Genomic DNA, 18,822 nt, shown 5'->3' with positions numbered 1-18,822 from the left:
TGGGAGTCCGCGGGCGTTGGGATGGGAGGCAGGAGGGCCCCCGGCCCCGGGGACAGTGCTGAGCTCTTGAGGGACATCTGACTCTCTGTCCTTCTTTGGTGGCTACACGGACAGGGCCGGGGCTCCTGTTACACAGGGCTCAAGGATACAGGACTGGCAGCTAATCTCTCCCTATTCCATGTGTCCTTCTTATCCCCTCAAAGGCCAAAAGCTCTTTGAAAGCAGGTTCTTGGTTGTCACTCCCAGCCCTTCCTCACCACCTGGCCCTGGGCATTCACATAAAGGACCTGTCAATCCATCCAGGAGGTGATGGTGGGACACACAGGTTTACCAGGAGCCAATTATTGAGCCCTCTGGGCCTTGATATCAAATGGGAGATAACTTCAAAATATTACATAGATGTCACAATGCCACATCCCTAAGAATGTCACAGCGCCTTGTCAATGGGTATTCCAAGAAGAAAGTCCTCCGGGGAGGGATTTGGAGAGTTCCAGAGTAAACTAGTCCAGCAGGTTTCTTTACTGCAGGACTTCTCAGAGCCTTTAAAACTGCTAAGGTGACTTGGTGCTGTACGAATGGGCATAAATAAAGCACGAAGCCTTTCCCAAAACTCCTTTGTTAACAAAGCATTTCCCCAACTGCCATTCCATGGAACCCACTTGGGCCAACAACGGGGGCAGACATGAGGCGTAACAGGGATTAAGGAGGCATTTCAAGGGGACCGGTTGGGGCACTATAGGAAAATTTCATGGAGGCTACAGTGCTTGAGATAATTCTGAAGGAAAAAGGAGGAGCAAAGACAGAGCAGGGGGCATTCCATGTCGAGGGGACTGCCCAAGCGGAGCCGGAAGCAGGAGAGCCCTGGGCCTGCTGGTTACTGGAGAGAAGGAGGTGAGGTTGGAAAGTCAGACTGGGGAGGGTCTCGAAATAAAGAAGGTGAGGTCTTTGAGTGAAAATAAAGGCTTACTTGTATGAGTACTTACCACGTGCCAGCACCGTGCAAAGCACAATTCTTACAACATTCCCAGAAAGCAGGTGCCATTGTATCCCTCGCTTTAGGGCCAAGGACAAGCTAAGTGGCTGCCCTAATTCATACAGCGGTTAAGTGGCAGGGCAGGGAGTACAAGCCCCCAGCATGTCAATTTCAGAACCCAGGCCCTTAACCACTGCACTTCCCAGAACCCAATGCCAGCAACACCATCAAGGCATGGAGGAGAGTTGATTACTCCTCCCCATGGGAAGCCTTGTAGGTTATTGGCTTACACTCCATCAGCCAGTACTCCCCCAATATATACAGGCCATTCATCCTAAATCTTTAAAATGACTCTTCAACTACCCCTCTGTGAATGGACAGGAAGGTGTCAAAACAGTGAGTTGGCACCAACAGAAACCCATCAACATCCTCAACAAGATTTATGTTTCCCAAGCACGTGGCCGCTGCCTGATTTATGGAGCCTGTGGAGGTGTTCTAAGACGGAGCAGGAGTGGGGGAGAAGGCATCCTCCTCACCAAATATTTCAATAATCTTCTCAATCACAGTAAAGAAAGCACCAGGCCTCTTCCTGCTCCTGCCCGGGAAAGGAAGTGAAATTGTTTGCCTTAATTCAATCAAGAAATTAACTAGACAATACAAAGAGAAATTCCAGCAAGGATATAAATACTTAAAATCCCTGCGCTGGTTGTTGAGGAGGATGTCAACAACAGGAAGTCGGTGGCTGGCGAGGGGAGAGGTGAAGGTGGAGAGGTGTGTCCTGAACTAAAAACAACAGCGCAGGCAGCAGTTTATAATGACAGGCACTGACCCCGTGCCAGCTCTGTGATAAGCACTTTGCATGCATTACCTCACGCCTCGAAACAAGTCGATGAGGTAGGTGTCACGATTATCCTCACTTGACAGGGGAGGAAACTGAGGTGCAGGCGGAGAAACGACTCGCCCGAGGGCACGCCGTGGAAGTGGCAAACTCATCCCTGAGTTCAAGCTCGCGTCTTCATCCGCACCCCGCTGCTCCTCTCCAAAGGTATGCCAGGGGACCTAGGGGTGCTCTGGCCTAAATGGGGAAACTGAGGCAGGATTGGATACTCCTCCCCCAAGTGACCTCCATGCCAGGCTTCCCAGCTGACCAGGCTGCAAGGCTGCCATACAGAACCAGACAAGTGATTTTGCAAACCTGTTTGTAGGAACTTGGGCAACTGTCCTCCTGGGACCAGCTCCAAGCCACACCGCCTCCAGGAAGGCCCCCCCCAGACTGCTTGCCCTCCCCACACACCAACCTGTGAGCTCACCAAAGATGGAGCACCCTTTCCCCCTAAGGGTGGACCCATAGTTTCTCTGGAAGGAGGGAGGAGTGGAACCTCAAATTGGTTCGAGTCCCCCACCCCACCTTCACCCACTCACCCCACAGGCTTGCTTCAACAAACACTCACCCGGGTGACGAAACCACAGAAACAAGCTCTAGTGGAATCTGAATGCCATGCGAGAAGTAAACTTCAAGTGTGTTCAAGAAAGCTATCTCTTCCCCTATTGTCCTCTTTCTTAGGCATCATTTAAAACCCATACTCAAAAGCCTTTTTGTTTGGCTGATTTGAGTCACTGTGTATCTTTACAAGAAAAATAAATAAGTAGTTCATATTGTCTCTTTAGTTCAGACTTTTCCACACCCAGAACTTCCTTCACCAGACTTCTGCTTCATCACACCTCATATCCCCACAGTCATACGTTCACAATCCCAGAGGAGTCGGCCCGGCAGCTGAGGGCAGAGAGCACAGTGACTGACCCCGTGAGCTGTGGAGTGGGGAAGACTTCCACTCAAACTCTACCCACACTCCTTTCCAGCTGGGTGACTTCAGGCAAGTCACTCCTCCTCCCTGGGCCTCCGTTTCCTCATCTGCAAAACTGAGATGATATGAGGATCTCACGGATTAGGTGCGAGAATCCGACGGGCTAATTCTTGGAGAGTCTTGAGCCCAGTGTCTGCCCGTGGAGAATACTCGGAATGTCTGAGCTGCTAGCAATCCTTATGACAGCCCAGAGAGGTCCTGCACCTCGCTCAGGGTCAGGGAGCCAACGTGAGGCAGAGCAAACACTAACAGCAGTGCGGTTCCAGCTCCCGGTCCAAGCTCTTTCTCAACCCAGAGCCACTCTCCTGGGAACCTGTGAGACGGCACCGCCCAGGGGCTTATCATGGCCCAGCAGCTTCCCCGGGCCGGCAGTCCGCAGGCCAAGTGCAAAGCTCCAACCAGCAGGTTTGTTTTTCTTACGCACAGGCACAAAATCGTCAAGTGGCTCGGAGTGAAAGTTCCCAAAGCTTGGCATCCTCCCCCATCCAGAGGTGAGCAGTGATCTCATCCCTGTGACTAAGCCGACGCCAGGAGCCCTCTCTGGGAACCCACAGGCTTGGCGCTGCTGGCTCCCAGCCCCGGGAGGAGACAAGGCTGCAAACCCAGGATTCTCACAGAGCTTCCCAGCTCCGGGAGCACAGAAAGGAGAGAGTGGTTCTGAAAAGCAGGCTGGTGCTACGGCTGAAGGCCAGCATGGAGCTGGAGATCGGGGTTCGAGACCCAGCTTTGCCATGAGCTTCTCACGAGCTTTAGGCAAACCCAAGCCTCTGTCTGCCCAACTCTAAAATGGGTGGATTGTAGATTTCCAATGGTCTGTCCAGCTCAGATCTGGTTCAGCCCTCAGGGGCCTCTGGCCTAGCGGGGAAGGAGTGGCGCGGGGATACCGGTATGGGGTAGAGGACAGTGGGCACTAGAATGTGCAGAAGGAGAGGCCAGTGTTGCTGGAGTGGTTGCCCAGCCTGCCCCGAGGAGCTGGGGTCTGATCAGGGATCCTAGCGGGGGTGGGTGAAGCTGGGAGGAAGAGAATGGATTCTGGGGTCTGGGAGCTTGTCAGCAGCAAGGAGCCCAGAGCCAGAGGCACTAGAGCAGCCTGAAAAGGCTTCAGTGAATCAAGCCAGGGGAGGAGAAGAGCCTTTGCCCAGAACTTCAGCCGCCGCCTCCTCCCTCTCGATTAATTCCTGCCACCATGGTGAAGACAGACAGACAGACAACCAGAAGAACGTGGATCAAAAACTAGAAAAATCCAAGAAACCCAGATAAAGACTTTGCCTAGAACTGGTTCTTCCGAGAACCCAAAGGCAGCAGAACATGGGATCTTCCCTCTCCCGTGGTGCCGGGGTACAGAAGGAAAGGCAGGAAAGGACAAGGTGTCTTCTGGGGATTTTTAAAAAATCTGCTCTACCACACACCATAGAATGACACCTGAAGCAACACTGGGGTGGGGGGCACACCACTGCACTGCAGTGCACTGTTGATAAAGTGGGAACTGCTGTGCTCTGGAACCCTCAATGGCTCCCTATTGCCTAAAGCATCATGTTCACATGCTCCTTACTATGGTATCTGGGACCTCGATTTGGGGTCCTGATGGCACTTTTCTGCTCCACTCCCATCACTACCCTGCCTTCCCCCACTTCCCTGCCCCAGCCAGGTACAGCCTCTGATCCCCAGCCCCATCATGAGCCTTTGTCCCCTGGGGCCTTGATCCATCCTTAGGTCCGTAGTCTTCTCACTGTCCTGCTGCTTTGCTTAACAATCTACCCCTATTGTCTCCACCACCCCATTTCTCTGGAGCCTCTTCATTAGGCTCCTCCCAAGAGTAAAGAGTACAGGCGTGGGGAGCAGGGCACAGACCCAGGTCCTGCCACCAAATTCTGGATACGTGAGGAATGGGCACACGCCTCCGCGCTCATTTTCAAAGTGGGCAGTGCGACCGCTACCTACGTCAGCGTCTGCCGAGCCGCTCAAGTGAGATAATGGAGCCAAGAGCTCTGCACAGCCTCAAGCGTGACACAAACTCAAGGGATCGGGACGGCTATTTTTAACTCCCCACATCCTGGCCGAAAACAAATCCCTCACACACCCTGCAGATCCTATCGGGGGCTGGCAGAGACTTTTGGGAATTCTCTCCTCCGGGAAGCAGCGCCAGGCCAGTGCCGATGGCTCACCCTCTGCTGGGAAAGACTCCAGCTGGGCCCAGCTCCCATTATGTCTGGCCTGGCCGGGTCCGCACAGCCCCTGTCAAACAGCCATTTCCTGGTAGATTCGGTTGTCACATATTCTCCAGCTGGTGACAGCCCGACAGAGTCACCAAAGATGCTAAGAGAGGTCATTCATTCATGTGCTTATTCATTAACCTCCACATGTCCTCCTGTCCCCCCTCCGAGGGGGTGGGGCCTGCTGCAGGGCCACCCAGAGGGGTCACCATGAGCACCTGTGCCCCGGTGCTCAGTCTAGGGGCAGTGATGGTGAACCTTTTGAGCTCAGCGTGTCAGCATTTTGAAAAACCCTAACTTAACTCTGGTGCCGTGTCACATATAGACATTTTTTGATATCTGCAACCATAGTAAAACAAAGACTTATATTTTTGATATTTATTTTATATATTTAAATGCCACTTAACAAAGGAAAATCAACCAAAAAAATGAGTTTGCGTGTCACCTCTGACACGCGTGTCATAGGTTTGCCATCACTGGTCTAGGGGCAGAGCAGGGGTGGAGACAGGCAAACTAATAGAGCAAAAGCGGGTGGCACCATCAAACGCAAAGGCATCATGGAGGCTATGGGACTCCAAGGGCCCCTGCCAGCCTCCAACTGGGCAAGGGACTTGGACAGCATCTGAACGGAAAACCGGACCATCATCCATCTCCCTCCAGCACCCCCAGCATCCCTCGGACCTTACTCCCACACGGCAGCAGCCACTGTGACCGACAGGGAGATGGGCGCTTCCTATTTTAGGACAGACAGCTCCTACCTGGTCACCGGGCCCACCTGTGTGGGTGTTGACTAAACCCGTAAGGACACGACCCACTCTCCCTGGTCCCACCCCGCCCCCCTGCCTCTGCCTGAGTTCACTCTGATCACAGGATGTCAGCGGGGAAAGTGACTCCAACACAAGAGAGTCACAGAGAAAAGCCTCGCTCCGAATGCGGAGCCGTCACTGTGGAGCGCCTCCTTTTGGCCCCCACTCCGAGCCCTGCCTCTGTGGAGGGAGGCCAGGGGAGTGCGGCGAGCACTGGATGTGGAGTGAGAGGCAGTTCGAATCCGGCGTGGCCTCTTTCTGGCTGCGTGAGCTCAGCCTCGCGTCTCTCAGAGCCTCAGTTTCCTCGGCAGAAAGTCACATTAAAGGACCACATTAAACAAGACGGGCCGTGTGAAAGTGCTTTACAAGCCCAGTGTTTTATAGAAATGTGTGCTTCAGCATAAGTTCTTTGTCCTCATTTTTCATCTTTCCCCTCTGACCTCGGGGACAGACAGTTTCTCTGGATGTTCTGGCCACAAATACCTGCAACCCCAGAAAAGTCATGTGACCCCACGGAGCCGCTGGAGCCATCACAGTGACCCCCAAAACCCTTCACGACTGCTTTGCAAACACCCTTACGAATTCTAAGGAATCAGGTGGATCTGGGCTGGAGGAGACCTGAAGTGCAGCCAGCAGGCAGGGGAGCGGACGGGCGCCCTTCTCAGACCTGCTTCCAGGCTGCTCTGTCTTTGATGCCGCAGAGCCTGAATAGACTTTTTTAAAAAGCTGATCAAGAGCGATCCAAAGGAGGCCGGAAAGTCTTTCTGCACACCAAAGGCACCTCTCTGTCTGTCCCTCGGCTGGAGCCAGCCTGGCCAGGGCACACACTGAGAGGACCCCTACCTGTTTGCCTTGCAAAGCGGGGTGCAGGCAAAATGCTCTGAGTCAGGAGCAGAAAAACCAAGCCAGGTTACAAACCAGCCCAACCCTACCAGGCTTTCTGAGCATTTCCTAGACCCAGGAAGGCCCACACCGGACCCCACCAACTTTGTGGGCACTGAGATGAGAGGTAAGACCAGGGCCTTGCCCTCCAGAAGTTCAGAGTGCCTCTCGGAGACAAAGACATGTAAGGCAAGGTGGTTAATAAAGCCCCTGGACACTGAGCCCACAAAAGCCTTTCTAGCTGATTTCATAGCAAGCCCGAGTGCAGGGGGACAGCTCGCCCTGAGTGGGGTGATGAGACAGAGTAGAGGTGACATTTGTGCCAGACCCAGAGGGGCAGGAAAATTTGGTCAATGACACAGTGGCCGAGAGAGAAGGACATCCAGGAGTCCCCCGCAGAGAGGCCAGGCACAGGACCTGCAGAGCAGAGAGAGAGGAGGGAGGAATGCTGAGCAGGATGGGGCCTGAAGGCCAGGCCAGGGAGTACGTGTTTGATCCTGTGGGTGGCTAACAGGGAGCCCCCCCTGGGGGGTGGGGGGAGAAGAGGCATGATGGAGGGGGAAACTGAGGGCAGGTGGCTGGCAGAGGCTGCAGTTAACGGGGCCTGCGTTGGGAAGCCAGGCTGCCGGGGGGGTCTGTCCTGGGCCTAGAAAACAGACAACTGGATCCCCTCAGCCAGATGCTCAGCTCTGGCTCCTGGGAGAGGTTCCAGCCATCCAGGCACAGGTACCAGTCGGGAGGGGCCGGGCTCAAGAAAGGCAGGGCACGCCGGGAGAAAGACAAGGGACTAGTACACATCCTCCTGGTCTAGACCAAGGTTATTCTGGGCCGAGAGGGGTGCTCAGTTGGGTTGGTCTCAGACCCCATGCTACCCCTTGGCTCCCAGTTATTCCCACCATCACCTCCTGTAGTGTTCAGAGTGCAAAATACCTTTTAACTCCAAGGCGAAGCACCCTGGGCTACCTCCTACCATCCCCCGAACCAGCTCCCTGAGGCTCCTGGACACTGAGCCCACAAAAGCCTTTCTGGCTGGTTTCAGAGCAAGCCCCAGTGAAGCCATCTGCCCTCCAACCCAACCCAGTAACTCACCATGAGCCCTGAGCCTATCATGGACACCCCTCCCTGTAAATGCAGAAAGAGAACAAGAGATCTAACTAAACACCTTCCCTTCATTCACCCTTTGCAGAAAACTAGGGTTTGAAAAGATGGCCAGCCCTGCCTAGGATCACACAGCCCGAAGGTGGCCCAGTCGGAACCCAGGTCTTCAAGCTTCCAGGTAAGAGCTCTGGCACCAAAGCCAGACCAGGTGGGGCAGAGGAACAATGAGGTTGGGATCCAGTGTAAACAGCCCTGTGCTCATTGTCAAGGGACCTGGGATCAAGTTCGAACTTTACCACCTTCCCCTCACACACACAGACATCAGAGCTTTGGACGCGTCACTCAGCTTCCTGGACTCAATGGCCTCCTCTATAAAAATGGGTGTTTAATACATCTGCGCCTTTCCCAGGATCAAACAGGATTGAGATGGAAAATGCTCTGTGCACGCCACAGCTCTGAGGTCAGGACTCCGATAGTCCAAGGCCTAGGTGGGCGATTCCTTTACCCCTCATCCTCCTGGCAGCCAGCCCTGCCCAGCCAGCCTCCAGTCACACATTTCTCTGGAGCTTCCCATGGGCCAGCAGAGCAGCCACCCAGGGGAAAAGGTAGGTTTCTACTGGGTTTTACAATATAGATGCACAAATGGCAGGTCCACCCCTCCCCCTCCCCCAGAAGTTCAAGCACAGCACCTCCTATCTGAGAGGTCAGAGGCCATCATGGGGCCATGGAGGAGGAAGTGTGTGTGTGTGTGTGTGTGTGTGTGTGTGTGTGTTCTAACCCACCTCTCCTGAATCCCCACCATACTTGCAGTGAAATCTGAGCACACGGGCCTCATCCAGGATGCTCCAATATTTCTAGAAAAAAGAGGCCAGAGGCCTTGGAGGGTGGAGAGGTGAGCAGGGCCTTCTGAGAGCCACAGGCTTGCTACCACACACATCCATGTGTGGCAGGAGAAGCCTCTGTCCTGGGCATCTCTGCTCTCCGAAGGCCTACCCTATAATGCCTGCCATTGCCCAGGAGACTTCCACAACCATCAGCAGACACTGCGTGTAACATCGTGCCCACTTTACCACTGGGAGAAAGGCCCCGAATGGAAAAGTAATCAGCTCAAGAGACTGAAAACAAGACTGAAATTCAGATCTCTTGGAACCCATATCCCATATTCTCTCCCTAGGGCGGTGTTTCTCAAATGGTGCTGTACATGGGAATGGCCAGGGGAGTTTAAAAAGTACAGATTCTTAGGTTGAGAGCAGGGGTGGGCAAACTTTTTGACTCGAGGGCCACAATGGGTTCTTAAACTGGACTGGAGGGCCGGAACAAAAGCATGGATGGAGTGTTTGTGTGAACTAATATAAATTCAAAGTAAACATCATTACATAAAAGGGTACGGTCTTTTTTTTTTTTTTTTTTTTTAGTTTTATTCATTTCAAACGGGCCGGATCCGGCCCGCGGGCCATAGTTTGCCCACAGCTGGTCTAGAGTAGAGGTGAGGAATCTGCATTTCAACAAGTGCCCAAGGGATTGCGATAAAAAGCACCGCCAGCATATCCCACAGACCCAGGCAACCGCCCACCCCACCCCCGTGGGCACACGTGATGGCACAGGACAAAAGTAACCGTTACAAGCCTGGGCTCTAAGAGCAGATGCTGGGTTTGGGATGTACTCCAGTTCCTTCCGGGTTATTTGACTTTGAGTAAATCTCTTAACCTCTCTAAACCTGTTTCTTCATATGCAAAATGAGGATAAGAAAAGACTCAACCTCATGGGGTTGTCCTTAAGATACAAGGAAATGTGTATAAAGCCCTTAGCACAGGACCTAGCATATAATAAACACTCAATAAATGGTGCTGTGATCATTGCCAAATTCAGTTCAGTGTGTTACATGCCTAAAGGAAGGAAGAGAATGCCAGGCGCGGGGACTGCAGTGAATAATTGAGCCAGTAAGAGGTGCCTGCGGGGCTGTACTAAAACCAGTGGGTAGAACTAACAGGGACACAGATTTCCACTCCAAACAGGAAGGGGTTTTTTTGTGTTGTTTTTTTTTAACAGACTGGAGTTGCCCAATCATGAAGCCAGCTGCCTAGTGGGCTGACTGTCGCTAGAGGATTCCAGCAAAAAGGACTAGATGTTCACCAGGTAGAGACACAACACCAGAGAAGGAAGAACGGCGAGGGGATGATCTCGAAGGTGACTTTGGACCAGGTTCTGCAGGTCAGCCCCGCTCTGTCATGCTGGTTAATTGGTGCATTCACATTTCCCTGATATTTACAACCTTTACTTCCACGTGTCCAACAGGGATGAGGAGAGCGATCAGTGACAGACAGAAAGCCTATACCTTCTGAATAGTTCATGACAAGGAGGAGGATGGAGGGGGCTGTCTTAAATCTGAGACCTACAAACCCACTGGAATCATATGCCTCAGAAGGCATGTGCATCTGTGCACTTTTCTCAAAAGAGTTTATTAAGAGGGGCTGGTCCACACCAACTTTTGAGAGGAGGGGAAAGAGGGCCCAAGTTCCAGGTTACAGACTGGCAGCCTTCCGTGCCTTACCTCTCAAAGGCCTTACTAGATCCCCCTGGCGTGGGATCCTTGAGCTCAGAGAAGTTAGGAAACCTGCCTAAGGACACACAGTAGTGAGGGTGGGGCTGAAGTTTGAACCCAGGTTTTCTGGGCTCCAAAGCTGGTGTTTGATTTGGTTTTTAACCCTCAGGTATATGGTCTTAGATCAAGAAAAAATAGAAGTTTGGCTTTGATACTGAAGGGAAATCATGCCAAAGCGATACTCCTCATAAGTGACAACCCATCTACTCATCCAGCCTCAATCAAAATTAAATTCAAGTCAAAATTAGTTTCCCCGTAAGCAGCAGAAGGGGACCTGGGGAGAGGGGTGCAGTTTCCCTATGACTCGAGCCAGACAGCTGAAAAGAATGGACCATCGGAAACCAGTCAGCCAGCAATTGCCCCCAGGCTGGGAATTGGGACTTGGCTGGTTTTGATTCCTGTTCCCACTCTGCTTAGCTTAAGGTGTTTTAATGGAGGACAGGGTACAATCACCCAGGAAACAAAGAAACCCCATTTCAATGACCCCACCCCCTGAAAATTTAGGAGTGGCTAGGGTTGAACAAAACAACACCCCAAACTTGGGTGCCCTGGGGTGCCTGGCTCTGCACAGCCACGGGTGGCTATCCAATGATCGACCCTCAGGCGGCGATTCTCAACCTGTGGGTCAAGAACAATGAAAATACATCCTGCCTATCAGATATTTACATTATGATTCATAACTAGCAAAATCACACTTATGAAGTAGCAACGAAAATAATTTTATGGTTGGGGGTCACCACAACATGAGGAACTGTATTAACGGGTCGCGGCATTAGGAAGGTTGAGAACCACTGCCTCAGAGTGAGGTTAAGGAGGGTCTGAAGTTTTGGGAGACCACTGGAAACGATGAGGTTGGAAAGTATAGAACCCCCCAACCTCCTGGCCAGCTATGGGCCCCAGCTGATGCGGGGGGCGGGGGGTTCCTTATAACAACAAGAGCTGTTCTCTCCCAAGGACTCAGAGATAGTGGCAGGGCGCACAGGAAAGTTTAGAGTCAACCCACTGGCTAGAGAGCCTTACAGCACAGCAGGCTGTAAGGTGGAAGAGGGGTGAGTAAAGCAAAGTCTCAGCCCACTCCTCTGTCCGACATCCCCGTATCTCCTATCAGGGCCTCCAGACCCTCTCGAGCCCCAGATCCCTCTGGGGTACTCCTGCATGCCCTTGGGGCCCCCTCATCTTGATTCAGAGACTCTAGCTCTTACCTCTAGACGCCTGTGGGGCCGCTGGGCGCTGCCATCCCAAAGGCGCCAGAGCCGCCCCGGGTCAGGGTCACGAGGCGGCGGGGTCGCGGGATCGCCAGGCGGCAGGAAAGTTTCCGTAGCGCCAGCCAGGCCGAGCGCTGCGAGCTGGCCAGGCAGGCGGCGGCCCGCAGGAGCGCGCCCAGCCGGCTCCGCGCCTCCGCCTGCGCCGCGGTGCTCCGGCTCCCCGGCTCCCCGGCTCCCCGGCTCCCCGGCTCCCCGGCTCCCCGGCTCCCCGGCTCCCCGGCTCCCCCGGCCACCCGGCCCGCCCCGCCCGGCCAATCGCGGGCCCAGCCACCGCAGCTCCTCCCGCCAGACCGGCACCGAGCCGAGGCCGGGAGGGGAGGGGCGGGGGCGCACCTGTTAGACCCATCGACCCCCCCACTGCCACCCCGCCAGGCCGGACTAGGCAGGGCGGACCCCTCATTCCTGGCTCACGCCCCCTGTCCCCGCTTTGGCTCAGGGTCTGGGCCGGGCCACACGCCCCCTCCCTCCCACCCCCGATCGAGGCCAGGCCACACTGCCCTCCGCACCCGGGCCCGCGGGGTCCACCAAGGCCCTCCGTGCGGACCCCAGGATTTCAGAGATAAAAAAAAAAACTCCGGCTGAAACCGGTTTGGCTCAGTGGATGGAGCGTCGGCCTGCGGACTGAAGGGTCCCAGGTTCGATTCCGGTCAAGGGCATGTACCTGGGTTACGGGCACATCCCCAGTGGGGAGTGTGCAGGAGGCAGCTGGTCGATGTTTCTCTCTCGTCGATGTTTCTAACTCTCTATCTCTCTCCTTTCCTCTCTGTAAAAACTCAATAAAATATATTTAAAAAAAAAAAAAACAAACAAAACTCCGGCTTTAGGCTGTGGGCTACTGGGGTGTACGCGACTGAGGAGTAGGACTCTGCTTTGCTCACCCCTCTACCACTCTACACCCTCCCCCCCACACACCCCAAGGGTCTTCGCGTGTCAGCTGACCCCTGAAACTCTGAAACTTTGCTGTGCGCCCTGCCTTGATCTTCGACCGACCACAGGGTCCACGATCTGATGCCAAGTCCAGAGCTTTGGGAGGGAAGGAACGGCGCGGGGGTGGGGGAGGGGAGGGGGGTCACCGAAAAGGCAATTCTAACTCTCCTACTCTTTCGAGGACCCCATCTGGTTCTGGAAAACTTGTCCAGAATGCTTGCGGTCCGCTTCAGCGGGGACCCCAACTTTTTGGGGGGGGTCACAACAAATATTAAAGTTTGATGCTTTCATTGTCCCATTTTCCAGATAGGAAGGCGGAGGCCAACGGGAGGTAAACACTTCTCCGACGCTGGTGGCAACACCGCAACTTTTTCAAACAAAAGGCGAGTTTGCAGAGAGCGCTAGGCTCTTCTCTCCAGCCCTCTGCGGATGCCTGGGGTCCCCCTCCCCCCCGACCCGCTCCGACCTGTCCCCCGCCTCTACCCCCCCACCTGCTGCGGACCTGGCGTGGCGAAGGAGAAAAAGGCCCCAGCAAGTGCCTGGGAAGAGCAAGGGGCACGCCCGCGGCCGGCGGCCTTACCTCGGCAGCAGAGCGTGTCCTCGCAGAGCGCGCCGGCGGGAGGCCCCAGCAGGGGCAGGGAGGCCCAGGCGAGCGCGCGGGAGGCCGTGCCGCCGGCTCCCATCCCGCACCGCCCCGGCCGCGCCCGGGCCCGCGGACCTTCCACCCTGCGCGGCACCTGTGGGGGAAGCGCTGTGCCCGCGGACTCGGCTTCGGGGACGGGACCGGGGCCAGGCCCGGAGTGGGGGCGTGCGGGGCTCCCCGGGCTGCGCGGGCCGTCGGCGGCTCGGACTCCGCAGATCGCTGCCCCAGCTCCCGGCGGGCACCAGGCGCGCGGGGCAGGGCACTATTTTTAGCGAGAGCTGCTCTCCCAGTTGGACAGACAGAACCAGTTAATTCGGCCGCTGGGGAAGGGCCTGCACCTGGAGCTCCCCGAACGGCAGCCGCAGCTCCGCTGAAAGCTGATCCTTCGCATTCCTGCCTCTCGAGGCGGGAGGGCGGGAGGACGCCTAATTCCTGGGGGAAGCCAGCGTCCTCTCCGAAGGCAGCGCCTGGGCCCCAAGTGCACACCCAGGATGGAGCTCTTTCAATGGACTCTGAACCTCTGCCGGACTTCCTCCTGCTGACCCCAGGCCTCAGACGAGTTCCCACGCTCCGTACTGGTCTCTGGCAATGGAGAGAGCCCCTCCCCCCAACCACCACACACACACACACACACACACACACACACACACACACACAGGGTTTGAGTTCCAGCACCGACAGAAGCTGGCACACATACATCACTCAGGAGCTACTTGTTGAAAGAAGGGAGGAAGGAGTGACCATCTGGGACCAGAAGAGCAGGAGCGTCAAGTAGAGCCTGGGCATATGGGGTGAGTGTATAGGGGTATAGGGTGCCTTTAAGATCCCACAGAACCCTGAATCCAACACTTTCCTGCTGTGTGACCCTGGCAAGCCATCTCACTTCTGTGCCTTAATTTCCTCTTCTGCATAAGAGAGTCTTAGGAGCCCAGGAGACAGAGTGTGAGGGGACTTTGCAAACAAAAGCATGAGGTGAATGTTCATGTCATGGTGCTGAGAGGGATGCAAAGATGAATAAGACATGTATGTGCTCTCCGGAAGCCACTAGCCCTGCTAATCTAAGGGAGGAGGTTCTCGGGGACTAAAAAGGTACACGGAGACCATCTGATATGAGCACAAGGAGAGATGGCTAAGGCCAATGATAGAGGCTGCAGAAATAGACCCACACATGTATGGAAACCTGATGCAGAGGTGGTACTGCAGGGGGGGGGGGGGAATAGAAACATCTATGAAAGGTACTTTTATGGAACAATTGGTTGCCCATATTGGGGGGGGAGGGGGAATGAGATGGAATCCCTACCTCATGCCACCCGTAAAAAAATCAGTTCCAGCCCTGGCTGGTGTGGGTCAGTGGTCAGAGCACCGACCTTCACTCTGAAGGTTCTTGGGTTTGATTCTCGGTTATCAATCAGTCAAGGGCATGTACCTGGGTTGCAGGCTCCATCCCCAGCCCCGGTTGGACATCTGCAGAAAGCAACCAATTGATGTCTTTCTCATATTGATGTTTCTCTCTCTCTCTCTCTCCCTCTCTCCCTCCCTCCCTTTTGCCCTCCCTTCCACCCTCTCTAAAACTCAATATTTTTTCAATGGAAAAAATATTCTCAAGTGAAGATTAACAAACAAAATCACTTCCAAGTGGATTAAAGACTTGAATGCAGAAACCTTGTAATATTGAAAGATTTCTTTTTTAAAATATATTTTTATTGGTTTCAAAGAGGAAGGGAGAGAGGGGAGAGATAGAAACATCAATGATGAGAGAGAACCATCGATTGGTTGCCTCCTGCACGCCCCCCACTGGGGATCAAGCCTGCAAACCAGGCACACACCCTTGACTGGAACTGGGACCGGACTGGGGACCCTTCGGTCTGCAGGCTGACGCTCTGTCCACTGACCCAAACTGGCTAGGGCTTGAGAGATTTCTTAAAGTCTCTTATGTCTTTAAGACAAACCATTAAGAAATCTCTCAAGCCCTAGCCGGTTTGGCTCAATGGATAGAGCACCGGCCTGTGGACTGATCCTGGATTCGATTCTGGTCAAGGGCACAAGGCAGCCAATCAATGATTCTCTCTCTTCATTGATGTTCCTATCTCTTTCTCCCTCTCCCTTCCTCTCTGAAATCAATAAAAATATATTTTTTTAAAAAGAAAAAGATTGATATATTTAATTGAAGTGTAAAACCCCTTTTTATCAACAGAAGATATTTGGAACACAATATCCAAAATATGCAAAGATCTTCTACAAATCAATTTCAAAAGAAGGGAGAGGAAATTGGGCAAAATATATGAACAGGCAGTTTGAAGAAGGGAAACATGAATGGCCGATAAACATATGAAAAGATAGTTGGTCTCACTCAGAATAAGGAAAACGCAAAACACAGCCCAGTAAAGTGCCATTTCCCACGTGTGACCAGCAAAAGGGTGGAAACAGCAAAAAGCACTCCATGCACTGCTGGTGGGAGGGGACAAGGGTAACTGAAGAACAATTCGGCCGCATTTAGACATGTTGGCGATGCACGCACCCCATGGCCCAGACTTGGGAACCTCCCGCTGGTGGCAGCAGTGTCTGTTCTAATGAAGCATCGGAACAGCCTCGAGGCTCATCGGAGGGAGAATACACTGTGGGGCTGTCAGTGAAGTCCTACACTGCAGTGAAAAGGAATGACTGGCGCTCCTTCTGAAGTATAGTAAGTAGGGGGGTGGGGAACAAGTTGCAGAAGATCAAATTGTATGATATCATTTATATAGGTTTTTTTAAACGTGCAGAACAAAATGATACCATATATTGCTAGGAATGTACATACGTGGAAAAAGTATAAAGAAATTCAGAGGAATGATAAATACACCATTCAGGGAAGAGTTTCTCTCTTGGGGGAGGGGGAGACCTGATGGATGGTGGGAGGGGCTTCAGTCACATTGGTAAGGTTTGATTTTTTTAACCTGGACTGTAGTTACACAGGTGTGTGTGTGTGTGTGGTGTTGTTTTTTAACTCTTCATAACTTTTGTTTAAAGGACAGCGCAAGCATGGTAAGAGTCTACATAAAATCCAGTCATGCTCTGAACTTCAGATTTCTTATTTTAATAACGCGGTCATTGCGTCTGTGAAGCTCTCAATAAATCATAAGAACATGACTAGCCTGCTCCCCAGTCTCCACTGGGGCCCTTCACACCCTAGTCCCAGCCAGCTGAGACTCCCGAACCCAAGCACCGCCATGCAGCCAGGTCTCCCAAGCCCCCTCCCCACCCCCACCTCTGTCATGCCTTTGCACAAAGCCTTTACTCCTGGACGTCCTGTCCTCCCTGTCTGCCGGGCCAGGGCCTGTTTCTCCTATTACAATCCAGCTGAGCCATTGCAACCCAGGTGAAGCCGCTGGGAGCTCTTCGTGGGCCTTCCCAGGCAGCAGGTCCCACAGCTCCTGCCCACCCCTCTGTCCGTGCCTATGACATTGTGGATTGTTGCAGCCAGTGGTGCAGCGGTCTCCTCCTCAAGCAGACTGAGCCCCTCCCGGTCACAGACCTTGTCTGAGCCACCACGGGCGCCCCACCACCTGCATATAGTCTGGCCTCAGGGAGGTTTGTTGAACTAATAAAGGGGTGAATGGGCACAAATACTCAGAAACAAAAAAGGGGGTCATGCCAAACTCCCCAAAGGAAAGCAGTCCCACTCTACGGACCTTCACCGAGTGCTCTCGGGAGGTCATGTGACCGTTGGTGTCCGAGAGACCTGGGCTCACACCTGGGCTGAGCCACCTGCCAGCTGTGTGACCTGGGACAGGCTCCAGCATCCCTCTGCACCTCGGTTTCTGTGTCTGCACAACCGGGGTGTGGCTGCGGCTTATTGCAAGGGGCTCTCGATGAGGTAATGGAGGCAAAACGCACGGCCCCATTTTTGGAGCAGGTAGTAATTATAGTAGTTATATGAATATTGGCCAAGAGGAAGATGTTTACAGGCGAGGGTGGAAGGAACCCAATGGAGTGACTGAGAAAGTGGGCGGCTGAAAACTATGTCAGGGAGTGTTCTCCAGTGACGAACAAAAACATGCACCTGGAGGCCAGCCCAGCCGGTGGGAGGGTCAGAAGTGCGCTCCAAGTTAGTGCTTCCTCCTGGCCTTGGTCCTTCCCCGGGGTGAGGGGCTGTGCAGCATCGCAGAACCACAGACCCGCCTCTCGGCCTCCCCACGTCCACTCTGGCCCCCTCCAATCTGTTCTTGCTTATAGCCCAGGGATCGCAATCTGGACCCGTCTCTTCCTTGCCAGCTTCCATCTGTAGGGGCCACAGAGCCTGCGGCACCTTCCCCGGGGACACGTCTGAAGCGATTTACCAAATGCATCGTCCGCACTATATATGCAAAATCCACATATGTCCGCTCGTCAGATGCCTCCAGCAAGGCAACACAGAGGATGGCACATTGCTTATGGCCCAGGCGCTGGAAGATGAATTGGCCAGTGGTACATGTTGTACGAGCAAACAAATACGTAAAGTCGCCAGGGCTACATGGGCCCTGGAAAAGAACAAGACTGTGCATTTCGTGGGCTTGGGGGAGATTTTCTGAACTAATGAGCAGATCCTCTTCGATCCAGATCACACTGGACAATGTAATATTATTCTCGTGACATGGACATTAGCCCAGTTGGCTCTTTGTTCCATGCAAATGGCCATGCCAGGCAGGAACCCACCCAGCTGAAGGTCTCCCATCTCTATGCTCCTCAGAAAGGTCGCCGATGACCTTCCTGTTAGTCACGCCAAGGACACCTTTCCATCTTCCTCTCACCTGACTCGGCTTCCCTTCACCCGCTGGACATTCGCTGATCTTTTCTGTCTCTCCGCCCTCCCCCAGGTGTTCTCCTAGTTCTCTGGTCCTCTCCTTGGCCCCCTCCTTTTACTCCCACCGGGCTACAGAAGCTGGAGTTTGAGATGGTCTGAGTCCCTCTTATCCTTCCAGACTCTCCACTTCAACTGCATCCAGGCCCGTGGCTTCCACGGCCGTCCTTACGCTGGCGAGCCCCAAATGTTTACTTCCAGGCCCGGCGAGCCTCTGGCTGGGTTCTCTTGCCTGGCCTCCAGGAGGAACTAGCTGGCTCCCTGCGTCCACCTGGCCCTCCCTGCTGTTCTCTGAATGTGGCTTCTCCTGGGGAGGTTTGCACAGCTCAGGTTCAGTCGTATCACCCCAAGCCGGCTTGAAAGCTTTCAGTGGCTTCTTGTCTCCATGTGGCCTAGCAGGCCCTGGGCGCTCTGGCCCCAGCCCACCTCTCCGTCCTGGCTTCTTGCCATCTCCCCTCCCTTTCTGCCTTCAGCCACCCAGCCAGCTCCCAGGTCCCAGTTACGCCATGCTTTCCCCCATCACACAGACTTTGCGCACCAGGCTCCCCTCTCCAGACACTCTCCTCTGTCCCCTCCGCCCCGTGGCCCAGTTCACTTCTCCCCAGGGCAGCTTGGGTGTCACGTCCTCAGGGAAGCCTTCCCTGGCCTTGCACACTGCACACACTCGGCCCGGGTCACGTTTCTTCACGGCATTTACCGCAGTTGGTGGCTATGCCTTCGTGGTGCGAT

At 54.1% G+C, this 18,822-nt stretch overlaps 1 protein-coding gene across 1 annotated transcript in view; it reads right to left on the bottom strand.

Moving 5' to 3' along the window:
• The window catches only part of LOC118667129 (DAB2 interacting protein), a 160,748-nt gene extending 147,274 nt beyond the window's left edge, over positions 1 to 13,474 (bottom strand). Inside the window, exon 1 of the mRNA XM_036329900.1 lies at positions 13,212 to 13,474. Within this exon, the coding sequence (XP_036185793.1) occupies positions 13,212 to 13,314 (103 nt within the window). The 5' untranslated portion in view covers positions 13,315 to 13,474. The remainder of the gene's footprint in view (positions 1 to 13,211) is intronic.
• Positions 13,475 to 18,822: the final 5,348 nt, after the last annotated feature.

The sequence above is a fragment of the Myotis myotis genome, unplaced genomic scaffold, assembly GCF_014108235.1.
Source record: "Myotis myotis isolate mMyoMyo1 unplaced genomic scaffold, mMyoMyo1.p scaffold_m19_p_12, whole genome shotgun sequence".
Classification (NCBI taxonomy): Eukaryota; Metazoa; Chordata; class Mammalia; order Chiroptera; family Vespertilionidae; genus Myotis; species Myotis myotis.
The sequence above is the reverse complement of the archived record's forward strand: the minus strand, read 5'-3'. Positions and strand labels throughout refer to the sequence as shown.